This window comes from Tetranychus urticae, chromosome 2, assembly GCF_039701765.1.
Source record: "Tetranychus urticae isolate SD_2017Ah chromosome 2, NJAU_TeUrti_SD_1.0, whole genome shotgun sequence".
Lineage (NCBI taxonomy): Eukaryota > Metazoa > Arthropoda > Arachnida > Trombidiformes > Tetranychidae > Tetranychus > Tetranychus urticae.
Window position 1 is genome coordinate 6,232,111 of NC_142959.1, and position 15,034 is coordinate 6,247,144.

Here is a 15,034-nt window from a genome sequence, read left to right on the forward strand (position 1 = left end):
TTAATCGCAAACAGTTGGCAATGACTAGGAAACATAAGTTATCAACATTTTTTGGTTTGATTTGACCTTTTTGAGCAATAATTTGACCAGTTTTAGAAAATAAGCGTCCAGGAGAAACACTTGTTTAAGACACAATAGTGCATCGATAAATCAAAGCTTTTATCGATAATTTCTCGTTGGCAATATATCGAGAAATATCGAGAAATTGATATTCTCGCAACAACTCTAGTCCAACTCTAATTTCATCTTAAATAATGTTAATTTTAATAAACTTCAACTCCACGTCCACTGATCGATAATTCACCATATCTATTTTTTCCCTTGAAAAAATTCATGTTGGTTCAGCAAGTTTAAGGTGCAAGTTAAGCTTGAAACTGAAACTCAAGCTAAAACTGCGTTCTTTAATTTTACCCCAGGACAACCACGGATAAGAAATGGTTTTCAAAAGCTTAGTCCAAAACATTGATATAAAAGACTGTGAATTAGCAAACATAGATTTTATTTTCACATCATTTCGCGCAATTTAGGAGCTATCAACGAGAGATGATGAGAATTATACTGAAATTAATAGCACTCAATTTAGTGTAGTATTGTCTTGAATGATAAATAAATTTTTCACGACCTGAGTTTAATAACAGCTAAAGCTAAATAAGTATTGACACATTTGTGTAAACTATCGGGATAAATCTCCTTTTGATATTACGCGAATATGGAAGAAAAAAATATAGAGACCGTTGTTTAAGAATTTAAATGGTGCGACATTTCAGCTTTATTACTTATCTGAGTGAAAGATGCTCATGCGGTGTGACAAAACTACATGTATTGTCCTTTAATTAGTATAAATTGCTTTCATTGGTCATGAATAAAAGAGATTTAAGCTTGGTCCACTTGTTCTTCTTCCTCGAATTCGCCTTCGTCTTCAGCTGTGGCTTCCTGGTATTGCTGGTATTCAGAAATCAAATCGTTCATGTTTGACTCAGCTTCGGTGAATTCCATTTCATCCATACCTTCACCAGTATACCAATGCAAGAAAGCCTTTCGTCTAAACATAGCAGTGAATTGCTCAGAGATTCTCTTGAAAAGCTCTTGAATAGCTGTTGAGTTACCGACGAATGTAGCAGACATTTTAAGACCTCGTGGAGGGATGTCACAGACTGCGGTTTTGACGTTGTTTGGAATCCATTCTACGAAATATGATGAATTCTTATTTTGAACATTGAGCATCTGCTCGTCAACCTCTTTCATTGAAACTCTGCCACGGAAAACAGCAGCAACAGTTAAGTATCGGCCGTGTCTGGGGTCACAAGCAGCCATCATGTTTTTAGAATCAAACATTTGTTGGGTGAGCTCAGCAACAGATAGAGCTCGGTATTGTTGTGATCCTCGACTAGTGAGGGGAGCAAAGCCAGGCATGAAGAAGTGAAGTCGAGGGAATGGTACCATGTTTACGGCCAATTTACGTAAATCAGCGTTCAACTGTCCAGGGAATCGTAAACAAGTGGTGACACCGGACATGGTCGCAGAAACAAGATGGTTCAAGTCTCCATAAGTTGGTGTGGTTAATTTAAGAGTACGGAAACAAATGTCGTAGAGTGCTTCGTTGTCAATACAAAAAGTTTCATCAGTGTTTTCAACCAGTTGGTGGACAGAAAGAGTCGCGTTGTAGGGCTCTACAACAGTGTCACTCACTTTTGGTGAGGGAACAACAGAGAATGTGTTCATTATACGATCTGGGTATTCTTCCCGAATTTTAGAGATCAACAGAGTACCCATACCAGAACCAGTTCCTCCACCCAATGAGTGGGTTAACTGGAAACCTTGTAAGCAATCACAGGATTCAGCCTCTTTGCGAACGACATCAAGTACAGCGTCAACCAATTCGGCACCTGAATAGTGGATGGATCAAGAAAAGAGAATTTTCAGACATGATAAACCGCACCCTTTTCATTGTTGGTAGAGTCCACATCGTTGAGGTGGGTTATTTTAAGCACACAGCTTAAATCAAGAATATTGAAAGAAGCTACAGTTTAGAAGACTGCGCAGATATGAGTTTAGTTACCCCTGAGTCAGAACTTTATCTACACCCTGTATTAATAGACTATCTACCCAGAGTTAAAAGAAAAGAGAAATTTGCACCAAGTTATTATTGACTCAAAAAACTACATTTTGCTCTAGGATAATGCAGACAAGTATCTTTTGGTATCTTTTGGTCAACCCAAGGCGTAATTTTGCTGTTAACAATAAACAAAATCAAACTGCATTGGAAAACCTCTAAAAACTTGATTGCATAATGCTTGTTATAATTATCAATCATTATTAAAAAAGACAGTAAAGTAGAAAGGATGAAAACTAACTTCATTATCACCAAGAAAGTAAAACTCAACTGACTTGTTACTGAATGCATCAGAGGAAACAAAAGATTAAAGTATCTTACCCTCAGTATAATGACCCTTAGCCCAATTGTTACCAGCACCAGATTGGCCAAATACGAAGTTGCTAGGTCTAAAGAGTTGACCAAAAGCTCCACTTCGAACGCTGTCCATTGTCCCTGGTTCCAAATCGACCAAAACAGCACGAGGTACATATTTACCAGCGCCGGCTTCACTATAGTAAACCGAGATTCTCTCTAATTGGCATTCAGAGTCACCATGATAAGATCCAGTAGGGTCAATTCCATGTTCATCAGAGATGACTTCCCAGAATTTAGCACCAATTTGATTACCACACTGGCCAGCTTGAATATGGACAATTTCACGCATTTTCAATAGATTTTTAATCCAGTAACGAAATTACAGTAACTCAAGTAAATTTAGTTTTTAAATAAAACAGGCTGTAAGCAAGGCAAGGTGTGTTGTAGATTTTATTGACAAGTCAACAGATAAAAATGAAGCCACTTAAAAGATGGTTAAGAAATAAGATGAAGTCAGAAACCAGTGTAGAAGATAAGTTAAGTTTTAAATCAAGAATAGAATGAAAATGACGACAAAGAATCAAGGCTGCAGTATCTTAGCTTGTATTTAAATTCCAGATGGCACCAGCTTACAAGTTACATAATAACGTTTTTTTATGGTTGTTCCAACAATAAATTTTGTATACATTTTTAATGAATTGTAGTCAACATGATTTTATATATTCATTGACTTTGTATGCTCTGTGTACGCATTAGCTTCATTGAATTTGTCATTATCTTAGTGCTGTATACTGAATATTAGAAACACATTGGGTTTATGTATAGAGTTACACCACGTGCTCTTGAAAGAAGATTCATTCAGTGAATTCTTATGATGATTGATAGCTTAATGAATGCTAAATTAAATAATGAAACTTAGCAATAATCACTGGGGGAAATTCTGGTTCTACCTGAACTTGATGTTTCTGACCACAACCTAAATTTTAAATAAACATCTCTACTTTTGAGCAAATGAAGGTTAAAGCAAGGAAGCTCTTTGTGTAAAACAGTTCCCAAATTTAATCTTACCAAAAATGGAACAATCGGAGATGAGAAAACTATTTGAAGAAATTTGCCAATTGGCTGAGATAGCTACGAGGGTTCAAGAAGGAGATTACGATTTCAGATCAAGGTGGTCCATTTTAAGTTACTAGTATAGATGGACACTTTAACAAAGAGGTTTGGAGCTACAGGAAATTTCAAGTCCATCTAGAATTGAAAACAATTGATTTTGGCAATTTGGTGCCACTAATAATACTTATGGTTGTTAAATGACTGCAATAATGGTTTTTGTTTTCACACTTTGACTAACATGTAATTGTACATCATTAAAATTAAATAACATCACATTTCAAGGATTATTCTTCATTGAAACATCAAAATGACTAGTCTGGATCTTGTAATGCTAACCGTGTTTTGTTACAAACCTACGTTTTGATATGCTAGGAAAAATTCAATCGAGATAATCAAATAATTAGCCAGAAAAATTAACCATCTTTATGAAATACTCTTGATAGCTATTCCACAATCGTCAGTAACAGATACAAGGAGTTTCTGCCGTAAGCAACCTTTCCAAGGACTTAATCAATCATGATGGAACCCCGAAATGTCCTAACGTTGAAAGATGTTATGATGGCCGCTTTTTAAAAGGCCATGATTAGAATGTCAGTGTTTAGGTCGGTCTATTGGTAAATAACAAGTTTGGATTGAAGCAAAACATTAACCTTTAATTCGCCATTTTAAGCAATATTTTTAAATTTTAACATGAAAATTTGAAGTGACACAAGGGATTTTATTTTTTGAATGAAATCTCGATTAAAAGATGAATTTTCAAAATATTACATGCAATCGGAAGAAAATTAAAAAAAACTACATTTTTGTGACATTTAAGTTTTACATCAGTAAGATATCAAAAAATGGGCATAGTTTTTAGACGCTCCATAGAGGTGTAGTTCAAATAGTTAACAATAAAATAGAAACATTTCATCAAAATTTCTTTGTGGTAATTTATTTATTCATGAGGAAAAATAAATTAATAGTGGAAGAGTTACCAAGAAAAAGATAATCTTGAATAAAATAATCTATTCTATGATATTTCCGTTCTCTGATATCTCGCTGCACTTCTCAAAATGTAACGATGGTCATTTTTGGGTAACAAAACTACTTGTGTCGTCGACTTAAAATGGTAATTGTGATCATTCCTTATGAGAGTTTTAAGCTTGCTCTAGTTGCTCTTCTTCTTCGAATTCTTCTTCTTCGTCAGCAGTAGCTTCCTGGTATTGCTGATATTCAGAGATCAAATCGTTCATGTTTGATTCAGCTTCAGTGAATTCTAATTCATCCATACCTTCACCAGTATACCAATGCAAGAAAGCTTTTCGTCTAAACATAGCAGTGAATTGCTCGGAGATTCTCTTGAAAAGCTCTTGGATAGCGGTTGAGTTACCGACGAATGTAGCAGACATTCTGAGACCTTTTGGAGGGATGTCACAGACTGCGGTTTTGACATTGTTTGGAATCCATTCTACGAAATATGATGAATTCTTGTTTTGAACATTAAGCATCTGTTCGTCAACTTCCTTCATTGACATTCTACCACGGAAAATAGCAGCAACAGTTAAGTAACGACCGTGTCTTGGGTCACAAGCAGCCATCATGTTTTTAGAATCAAACATTTGTTGGGTAAGCTCAGCAACAGATAGAGCTCGGTATTGTGTTAGCGCACGACTTGTTAAAGGAGCAAAGCCAGGCATGAAGAAGTGAAGTCGAGGGAATGGTACCATGTTTACGGCCAATTTACGTAAATCAGCGTTCAACTGTCCAGGGAATCGTAAACACGTAGTGACTCCAGACATGGTTAATGAAACAAGATGATTTAAGTCTCCATAGTTTGGTGTAGTTAATTTAAGAGTACGGAAACAAATATCGTAGAGTGCTTCATTGTCAATACAAAAAGTTTCATCAGTGTTTTCAACCAGTTGGTGGACAGAAAGAGTCGCGTTGTAGGGCTCGACAACGGTTTCACTCACTTTTGGTGAGGGAACAACTGAGTAAGTAGCCATAATACGATCAGGATATTCTTCCCGAATTTTAGAGATCAACAGAGTACCCATACCAGAACCAGTTCCCCCACCTAATGAGTGGGTTAGCTGAAAGCCTTGTAAGGAATCACAGGATTCAGACTCTTTACGAACAACATCAATTACTGAGTCAACCAATTCGGCACCTTAAAAAGAGATAAATTAAAAAATAAATTAATATATTTTGAATGTATTTCATCCAGTTTATCATTTAAAGAGTCCTTATTCTCTCTATTCATAATGAATATCAAAAGTAAATTCACTAAAAACAAAACAATACTGAAACGTCAAAAACAAAAATATTTTGCTATTCAATTTTTCAACTTCCAGACATGCTGATATAAATCGACTTTGTTCACTCACAAATTCAATTGAGTGTAAAAGTAAATAAGATCACGTTAATTAATTACATTAACGGATTGAATGTGATATATGTGGATCGTGGACCGTCAACGTTAATTCAGTCACACCCAAGCAGTCAGAATCACAAACTAGGTCAGGTATTCATTGAGACTAAAAATTGTGCTATATATTTTTAACATGAATGGTTTTAATAAGTTAAATTGTCACTAAATGCTACCAATAAAATGATAAAACTGCCTATGACATTACCAAGAATTACTCATTAGATAAATCAAACATAAAAAAACACAGAAATCAAGGCGTGATTAAAGATGGAAAAGTAGAGAGAAACCACCTCATAGAGAAGGTTAAATAATGAATGATTTAATAAAATAAAAATATTAACATTAGGTTGGCGATCGTTGCTTAAATTCGAACATTCAAGGATGTATGAGAACTGAAAGAAAGCAAAGTCGATAAAAAATCGATAAAATGGTTCACAGTCTCATTCACTTTCATGTTGTCTCGGTCTTTCTCTATTCCTTTCTATCTTTACCCTTTTTTTCTACCATGCCTTTTCTTCAACCAGTATTAACCAAAGTTAAATAGGATTCTATTTCTAGTAAGCAGTCTAGTTCGGTATCGATAATGATATAAAGAATTTTTGAGCGGTTTCATTATCTCGATCTCATAAACAAATACTTCACGATTCATATCTGTTGATTTTCATGAGATTTTTACAGATGAAGTGATAATCATTGCAACAAAATTCTGATTTTTGGAGAAATAATTCGAAAAATAGGCGCTAGTTGTACAATTTGTCCATGAAAAACTAGCGTAGGAAAATCTTAACACATTTTCTTCCAAAAATGGCAGAAAAATGACTGAAAAGAAAGGTCGAGTCAAGCTTAAACATGCTAATATGTTTTGCTTAAAGAGCTAGCATTGCTTGAATTATCAGGCTAGTTTTCAAGAGCTTTTTTGTCTCACTATTGATAAATTGATAGCTGAAGCAATTCCTAAAATCGATAATATTTTCGCATCTTCGATAATATTCGGTTGATGGTTCACATCCACGAGCAATTTTTCTAGCATTAGTAAGCACAGGTTGTGCGCCATAATCTAGCAGGAGACGCCTCAAAAGTAAGTCTTGCCATTATCTCCTAGGGAACCTAAATGTCATCCCGCAGAACTCAAAGATAAAAATTGCAAGCTGACTGGTAACAAGAGAGAACAAAAGAAAAAGGGTTGCATCAGTAGCTTACCTTCTGTATAATGACCCTTAGCCCAATTGTTACCGGCACCAGATTGACCAAAAACAAAATTATCAGGTCTAAAGAGTTGACCGAAAGGACCACTGCGAACACTTTCCATGGTACCAGGTTCCAAATCAACGAGAATGGCTCGTGGTACATATTTATATTTATCTGCTTCATTGTAATAAACGGAGATTCTTTCTAATTGATTAGGAGCGTCACCATGATAACTTCCAGTAGGGTCAATTCCATGTTCTTCAGAGATGACTTCCCAAAATTTGGATCCAATTTGGTTACCACATTGGCCAACTTGAATATGGACAATTTCACGCATTTTCAATAGACTTTTAATTCAATAACGAATCTAAAATAACTCAAATAAAGAAGTTGAATAAAGGTGGATTCACTGATAAACCAATGAGTAAAATTGAAGCAAATGTAAAGGATGGTTGAATTTTTATGGCTGTATAGAACTAAAAATACTGAAGTTTGAAAAATACGAGCGACGACAAAAAGTAGAACTAACAATGTGTTTAGTTAGTGCTTGCATTCAAAATCCAGATGGCACTAGTTTATCGATTTTGAGCAAACTTCTTGTTTTTTTCTTTTGGTGTTTTTTTCAACTTTAATCCAATTCAATTAATATCAATTCAATTTAATTCAACTGTGTGACTAACTAAATTTTATTTCTGTATTAACATTTGAATGTCACTCTTCTGCGTCTAAAAATAGATCACACTTAACTCATGAATGAAAAACAGTTATATCTGTAATCTTTTTTCAAGTGGACAAATCAAGCCGAGAAGATAAATGTTATTATTAAATCATGAAAGACTCGGACGTTATGGAATGACGAGAAAAGCTTCTGAATCAGCTTAATTCTCTGACTAAATTTTTGCAATTCTAGCCTAAAATTTTACATGGAAAAATCGATTCAAAACGATGTACAATTAAGTTTAACATGGCGATGCTTTCTTAATTTCTTGAAGTCAATCAGAATTTTTTTGATCGATTCATATTTGAGTTTACAAAAAGCTTGCTTTTTATATCGAGTCATTTCAGATGAAATTATCCTGCAAGGTGAAACAGGATAAGATGACTATATTAACATGTGAACATTGCTTGGAAACATAATGGATTATATTTCAGCAAATCAGGAATGAATGAAGAGCTTCATATTGTGATAAAGTGAAATCTTGATTAGCACATTGTAACTAATATCAAATCTTTAAATCATAACACCGTATTGGAAGAAAATATAATAATAAAGTGATATTGCGACCGAAATGTAAATGCATTACTGTGTATGCGAATGATTGTGTCATAACATAATTTGAAAGAAAATAAAAAAAAGACGAACGTTCATAGTCTGAACTATCTCTTACAATTCAATAGTAATATTTAATCAATATAGAAGCCAAATGTAATTGAAAAAAATCAAAATGAAATAAACTACATTTAAATGGTGCGACATTTTAGTTTTATTACTTTTCAAAATGAAAAGATGCTCATTCGGGATGACAAAACTGTCTGTATTGTCGTTGAATTAGAATAAATTGCTTTCATTTGTCTTCAATAATAAGAGTTTTAAGCTTGCTCTACTTGTTCTTCTTCCTCGAATTCTCCTTCGTCTTCAGCGGTGGCTTCCTGGTATTGCTGATATTCAGATACCAAATCGTTCATGTTTGACTCAGCTTCGGTGAATTCCATTTCATCCATACCTTCACCAGTATACCAATGCAAGAAAGCTTTTCTTCTAAACATAGCAGTGAATTGCTCGGAGATTCTCTTGAAAAGCTCTTGGATAGCGGTTGAGTTACCGACGAATGTAGCAGACATTTTAAGACCTCGTGGAGGGATGTCACAGACTGCAGTTTTGACATTGTTTGGAATCCATTCGACGAAATATGATGAATTCTTATTTTGAACATTAAGCATCTGTTCGTCAACTTCTTTCATTGACATTCTACCACGGAAAACAGCAGCAACAGTTAAGTATCGACCGTGTCTTGGGTCACAAGCAGCCATCATGTTTTTAGAATCAAACATTTGTTGGGTAAGCTCAGCAACAGATAGAGCTCGGTATTGTTGTGATCCTCGACTAGTGAGAGGAGCAAAACCAGGCATGAAGAAGTGAAGTCGAGGGAATGGTACCATGTTTACAGCCAATTTACGTAAATCAGCATTTAATTGTCCAGGGAATCGTAAGCAAGTAGTGACACCGGACATGGTGGCAGAAACAAGATGATTTAAGTCTCCATAAGTTGGTGTAGTTAATTTAAGAGTACGGAAACAAATATCGTAGAGTGCTTCGTTGTCAATACAAAAAGTTTCATCAGTGTTTTCAACCAGCTGGTGAACAGAGAGCGTAGCATTGTATGGCTCTACAACAGTGTCACTCACTTTAGGTGAGGGTACAACTGAGAATGTCATCATTATACGATCTGGGTATTCTTCCCGAATTTTAGAGATCAACAGAGTACCCATACCAGAACCAGTTCCCCCACCTAATGAGTGGGTTAACTGGAAACCTTGTAAGCAATCACAGGATTCAGCCTCTTTACGAACGACATCAAGTACTGCATCGACTAATTCAGCACCTAAAAAAGGACAGATTAAATAAAAAAATTAGTACATTATAAAGCCATGATAAACCGCACCCAGTTCATTGTTTAAAGAGTTTACGTCTTTTGAGGTGGTCCAGTTTAAGCGCAAACTAGAGCAAGAATACTAAAAGAAACTCAACTTCAGCTATCTGCGCAAAGAGGGTTAGTTACCCCTGATTTAGAACTTTGTCTCAACACCCTGAATTAATGGATTATCTAGCAAGAATCTAAAATAAATGTATAGTTAATAATGGAAAGATAAATATAAAATCATACCGAGTCATATCTACAACAGAAACAAAACAATCACCAACACGAAACCAGAAATACTCTCGTTATCCACCCCCCTAACTACCAGACATCATAATAAAAAACTGACTAAGCTCACTCACTGGACCAAAATCAATCAAGTATGAAATGGAACTGGTCAAATTAATTAATCGTATTGACTTATTGATTATGAAACAAATAAACCACACACCGACAACGTTAACTTAGCCACGCCCAATGAGACAGTTCAAAATTTCAAACTAGACCGGTATTTTAATGCAACAATGATAAAACATTGTGAGTAGTCATAACTGATTTCAATTAGTGAAGTTACCGCTGAATAATATCAATAAATTACATGTTTCAGTTAGTCTGAATTATGACATAGAAAGTCGATAAAGAAAATCGATAGAATGGTTCTCAGTCTCATTCACTTTCATGCTGTCTCGGTCTTTTTCTGTTCCTTTCTATCTTTTCCCCTTTCTTTCTTCCTACATTTCATGCTTTTCTTTTTCTCTTTTTCTCCCTAAGCAGTTATAAAGCAAATCTAGTAGTAGGCACAAGTAAAAAGGAGTCGCCTTTCAAGCAAGTCTCGCCATCATCTCCAAAGGTAACCCAAACAAAACTAAATCAAGACAATTCGAGAAACATGTAAAGGCTAATACAGAGAATGCCACACCCAAAGGGCTAACTAATTCCAAATTAAAAAATCAAAGATGAATAAGGAATTGAATGTCATCACTTGGCTAAACCAAAAGTTGGAAACAATAAACAAAATGAGAAAAACACTAAACTGACGGTTAAGCAGAGAGGGAAACAAAAGAATGAAGATTGCATCGTCATCTTACCCTCAGTATAATGACCCTTAGCCCAATTGTTACCGGCACCAGATTGACCAAAAACAAAATTATCAGGTCTAAAGAGTTGACCAAAAGGACCGCTACGAACACTGTCCATGGTACCAGGTTCCAAATCAACGAGAATAGCTCGAGGTACATATTTACCACCGGAAGCTTCATTATAATAGACGGAGATTCTTTCCAACTGTAAATCAGAGTCACCATGATAAGATCCAGTAGGGTCAATTCCATGTTCATCAGAGATGACTTCCCAAAATTTAGCACCAATTTGATTACCACATTGACCAGCTTGAATATGGACAATTTCACGCATTTTGTTTGTTGTTTTTTTTCTTCAAATTTTAAGTAATAAACTCAACAAAATTTCAATTTTTTAGCTCAAAGAAAAATGAAGTGAGAGATAGAGTGGAAAAAAAATTTGCGATGTAATAATAATTCAAGAGAAGACAAAATAAAAATTCAAATTAATTAGATGATGAATAAAAAATGATAATTAAGAGATGCGATAAACTGGTAAGATTGTTAGATAGACACAATGAAATGTCTTTACTAGAAAAGTGTTCAGCTCACACCCAATGGTAAACCTTAAAATCTCTTCCTTCTCAAGCAAACTGTTTAGGTAACTGCAACTATCGCCATCTTTTGTTAACCAATCCACTAACAGATTAAACAACAACAAAGTTGAATAAAGTTGACGTTAAAAGTAAAGGAAAAATATTGATAATCAATTTACCGTTGATCAATTGTAACCAACATTCAAATCAATTGTCCACCAATCATTCCATTGCATGTCAACATCTTGAATTTTTTTCCACATCTCAACATCTCTTGAGTATTTCAACCAAAACCCATGAGGATTGTCAAGTAAAGACAGAGAAAGACAGAGAAAGGATAAACATTGTTCAAATCTTGTTTGGTTACATTTCAAATGGTGATTGGGTGGAAAGAGTTGCCCATAAAAGTGACTCGATGATTACATTGATTGTAAAAAAATAGCTTGACCAATCTTTGGTTGATTAAAATTTCACCAATTTTGTTGAAAGTAAAATGAAATTAGACGAAAGGGAAAGAAAGAAAAGAAAGAGAAGATAAGACGGTAAAAGTTCTGCTCTTTTAAAACCAAAGATGGCGTTGATTCTTATTCGTCTCAGTTTCTGGAGAAAGTAAAAACGCAAAGTGTAAAGTTGAAGTTAAGTTATTATGATAAAAATCCTCTTTTAATTAACTTCAATTTTTAGTTGTTACCTTGTTCAATACATTGGAACTTTTTTTTTCAATTCTGCATTCTTTTTCATTTTGAGTTGCATTTTTCTTTTTCTATTTAATTGTGAACTGTTACCTGTTTTGTTAACTTGTTTATCCCTAAAAGCTTTAAAATATTAAAAATGTGTGAAGTTCAGTGTGGTTATCAAGCTGGTGCTAAATTTTGGGAAGTTCATTCTTGGTTAAAAAGTCTCCGATTGCATAAATATTCTGATCTCTTCTCTAGGATGACTTATGACCAGATGATGTCGCTGACTGAGGAACAATTGGAAGCTCAAGGAGTAACCAAAGGTGCTCGACATAAGATAATATTGAACATTAACAAATTGAAAAATCGAGTCAATAATTTGAAAGCTTTGATTCAAAGTCTCGATGAAGAAGGATGTAATTTTATTCGACAAGCACTTAATGAGCTTAAAACAATCCTAAACACTCCTATTAAACCCTATGTCAACAACTCACTTGGTTCAACTGCATCACCTGACTCATCACCTAGATGTGATTGTGAAGACAACATCGAGAATAGTCCATCTTATCAATGTGACTGCTTTGGATCCAGTTCTGATGCACATGAACTTTTAATAAACCACATAATCAAAGTTATTGAAAAGAGTAAGTTTTGCATGCATTTTTCACCCATTTAAAGACATCAATTTCTACCTTTTCAATTTTGTCTTTAAATTATATAATTTTTCACATCTGCTACTTATTAATTTATGATTCAATTTTATTCTCTTCTCTTTCCTTTGCTAGTTGGATCCCTTTTCATTTACACCCAATATGTAGACGATGAATGTCTTAAGATGTTTAATGTCTGTATTGACAAGTGTCTTTCACACGAGGTAAATCAATTCGCAATGCAATCAAATTTGTTAACCAAACTGTTAATTGAGAAAAAAGAATCATACACCATTTCTTAGCTTTTAAAATTTTATGCTAATTCATCATCTTACTCTTTTATTGCTTCTCTTCTCATTTTCGTTAGGCTTTTTCTGGACCTCACAAACAACGTCTCTGTTTCTGGAAACAGCAGACTGACTCTTTACGATACTCATTTCCAGGACGGCGCTCAATGGGCCATAGACAACTTAAAGGGTCAGTAAGACATGAAAGGCTAAGTGCGTGATCTTGAAGTGCAGTGAGATTACTCTTTACGCTTTAAATTGCTGTAATTTGATTTTCAAGTTTTGCATTTTTGTTATCTCCATTTTCCTGGGTCATCCTGATTAGATTAGTTCATTTAGCTATCAATTTGTATTTTGTAATTTTTTGAGTTGATTTGCTGAGCTGATAATTTTCTTAAATCGCACTTACTCTATTTTGCTTAAAGTCTACTCAAAGCTGGTTACTAACGTTGATTGACTTTCAATCTTGTTTTCCTTTTTCTCTACTCTTTATGCTTTTCTTTACAGAAAATGGGGTAACCCGAAGCAACCAAATGAATTTAACAATGGCAACAATATGAATTATAATCAAAGCAACTATTTAAACGGTAACATCTCATCTGTTACTGGCTTCTTACACTGTAATAAATCGGCATTGAATGCAAGCAACAGTAATGTTAATAATTCTCGACGGACTCGGCCCATGGGTCAAACCAATTTGACGCAACCTAATTTCAGGTTTATTTGTAATTACAATCATTCACTTGGATTTCCAGGAATGGAACGCAGCATGAATTCATCCTTTATCAACCAAGGTTTCAACGAAGTATGGAATTACATAATTAAGATAATTAACTGCCCATACAAACTAAATCAGACTAAAAGTCTTCTATAAGTCTTATTTTTTGTTTTATTTCAAAATCATTTCTATTTTAATCCAATGAATGACTAATTTATTTTCTTATTTTTTCAGCACTTGAAGTATATTCCTAGTAATTTATCTAACGACGGATTGGTTTTAAATAATATTCCAGGATCTCCTATTAACCGATCTTCACAAATCAACAATTCTGGTCAACTAATGAACAATGTTCTGTCTGGAAAGGAATCTGATTCTATCAATACTTACATTGAAAAATTATGTCTACGAATGACAGAACAAGCATTGGGTGGCGGAATGGGTTAGTATCTTAAAAAATATAAGTTCATACACATATATATATTACCTTCATAAAATTAATTTATTTTTTATTTTCTCTTTTTTTCTCTTCCCTTTTTTACACCTTGATCAATGCCAAAAAAACCATAAAGATGAGGACATGGACTTTTAATAGATAATGTAATTATTGGATATTTTTAAATCGCGACAATAACGAAAACGTTATTTTCAACTGTTATTGCTACTGTTAAAAACGCAAATGGTTATATACATTATATTACAAACCTTTCTCTCTCCCCTTCTCTTCAATAACAAGATTCATCTGATTTGAAATGTAACGATTCTCACAAATCATTTCTCGTTCATCCCTAATGTTTTTTTCCCTGTTTTTGTTATTCTCTTCTTATATTTATCTACTCTTCCACCCTTTCTCCCACTTTTCATCCATTTTTTTTCCTTTACTTTTCTATAATTACAACATGTCTTGGTAAAAATTCAAGATAAAATGTGTTCAAATTAATCCTCAATTTCCAATGTTTTGTGTATATTTTTCTCTCTTTACTCGTGTATCTTAATCTACCTTATTTTACTCATTCTGTCTTTTAGCTTAGTGACGCGTGAAATGACCTTTTTAAAAAGTGAAAGTGAAGGTTGTATAAGTTTAAAAGGTGAATTTGAAATTAGACGGAGCGTCAAGAAACACTACTTTTCCATCATGAAATAGAAATTCAAGTCGAAATAACTTGTTTGTTAGATAATCTTACTTTTATTTTACCGGTAAACAACAATATCAAGTTTTATTTTTCATTCTTTGTCTCACTTTTTTTTACTCTTTTTTATAACCTTCTGACCTTTTTTTATGTCT

At 34.1% G+C, this 15,034-nt stretch overlaps 4 protein-coding genes across 4 annotated transcripts; 1 reads left to right on the forward strand and 3 right to left on the reverse strand.

The window, feature by feature from the left end:
- Positions 1-734: 734 nt before the first annotated feature.
- LOC107366078 (tubulin beta chain) lies at positions 735-2,968 on the reverse strand. Its single transcript, XM_015933651.3, has 2 exons — positions 2,435-2,968; positions 735-1,886 (listed from the first exon to the last, which is right to left on the reverse strand). The coding sequence occupies exons 1-2, from the start codon at positions 2,757-2,759 to the stop codon at positions 874-876; spliced, it is 1,338 nt and encodes a 445-aa protein (XP_015789137.1). The 5' UTR covers positions 2,760-2,968; the 3' UTR covers positions 735-873.
- A 1,187-nt stretch (positions 2,969-4,155) lies between these two features.
- Positions 4,156-7,578, reverse strand: LOC107366079 (tubulin beta-2B chain). The gene is made up of 2 exons (XM_015933653.3): positions 7,137-7,578; positions 4,156-5,675 (listed from the first exon to the last, which is right to left on the reverse strand). Exons 1-2 carry the CDS (start codon positions 7,459-7,461, stop codon positions 4,663-4,665), a joined length of 1,338 nt encoding a protein of 445 aa, XP_015789139.1. The 5' UTR covers positions 7,462-7,578; the 3' UTR covers positions 4,156-4,662.
- A 930-nt stretch (positions 7,579-8,508) lies between these two features.
- LOC107366077 (tubulin beta-2 chain) lies at positions 8,509-11,415 on the reverse strand. Its single transcript, XM_015933650.3, has 2 exons — positions 10,852-11,415; positions 8,509-9,727 (listed from the first exon to the last, which is right to left on the reverse strand). Exons 1-2 carry the CDS (start codon positions 11,174-11,176, stop codon positions 8,715-8,717), a joined length of 1,338 nt encoding a protein of 445 aa, XP_015789136.1. The 5' UTR covers positions 11,177-11,415; the 3' UTR covers positions 8,509-8,714.
- Positions 11,416-12,064: 649 nt separating this feature from the next.
- Positions 12,065-14,696, forward strand: smg (sterile alpha motif domain containing protein 4 smaug). Its single transcript, XM_015933654.3, has 6 exons — positions 12,065-12,738; positions 12,880-12,968; positions 13,112-13,221; positions 13,539-13,836; positions 13,984-14,191; positions 14,322-14,696. The coding sequence occupies exons 1-6, from the start codon at positions 12,249-12,251 to the stop codon at positions 14,339-14,341; spliced, it is 1,215 nt and encodes a 404-aa protein (XP_015789140.1). The 5' UTR covers positions 12,065-12,248; the 3' UTR covers positions 14,342-14,696.
- The last annotated feature ends 338 nt before the right edge of the window (positions 14,697-15,034 follow it).

Bases quoted from the DNA above. Each gene is read 5' to 3' on its own strand.
- LOC107366078 (XM_015933651.3), bottom strand. From the start codon at position 2,759: ATGCGTGAAATTGTCCATATTCAAGCTGGCCAGTGTGGTAATCAAATT. The intron at 1,887-2,434 runs GTAAGATACTTT...TCCACTATTCAG, and splicing joins TAAGGGTCATTATACTGAGG to GTGCCGAATTGGTTGACGCT.
- LOC107366079 (XM_015933653.3), bottom strand. From the start codon at position 7,461: ATGCGTGAAATTGTCCATATTCAAGTTGGCCAATGTGGTAACCAAATT. The intron at 5,676-7,136 runs GTAAGCTACTGA...TCTCTTTTTAAG, and splicing joins TAAGGGTCATTATACAGAAG to GTGCCGAATTGGTTGACTCA.
- LOC107366077 (XM_015933650.3), bottom strand. From the start codon at position 11,176: ATGCGTGAAATTGTCCATATTCAAGCTGGTCAATGTGGTAATCAAATT. The intron at 9,728-10,851 runs GTAAGATGACGA...GTCCTTTTTTAG, and splicing joins TAAGGGTCATTATACTGAGG to GTGCTGAATTAGTCGATGCA.
- smg (XM_015933654.3), top strand. From the start codon at position 12,249: ATGTGTGAAGTTCAGTGTGGTTATCAAGCTGGTGCTAAATTTTGGGAA. The intron at 13,222-13,538 runs GTCAGTAAGACA...TTTTCTTTACAG, and splicing joins GGCCATAGACAACTTAAAGG to AAAATGGGGTAACCCGAAGC. The intron at 13,837-13,983 runs GTATGGAATTAC...TTATTTTTTCAG, and splicing joins TCAACCAAGGTTTCAACGAA to CACTTGAAGTATATTCCTAG.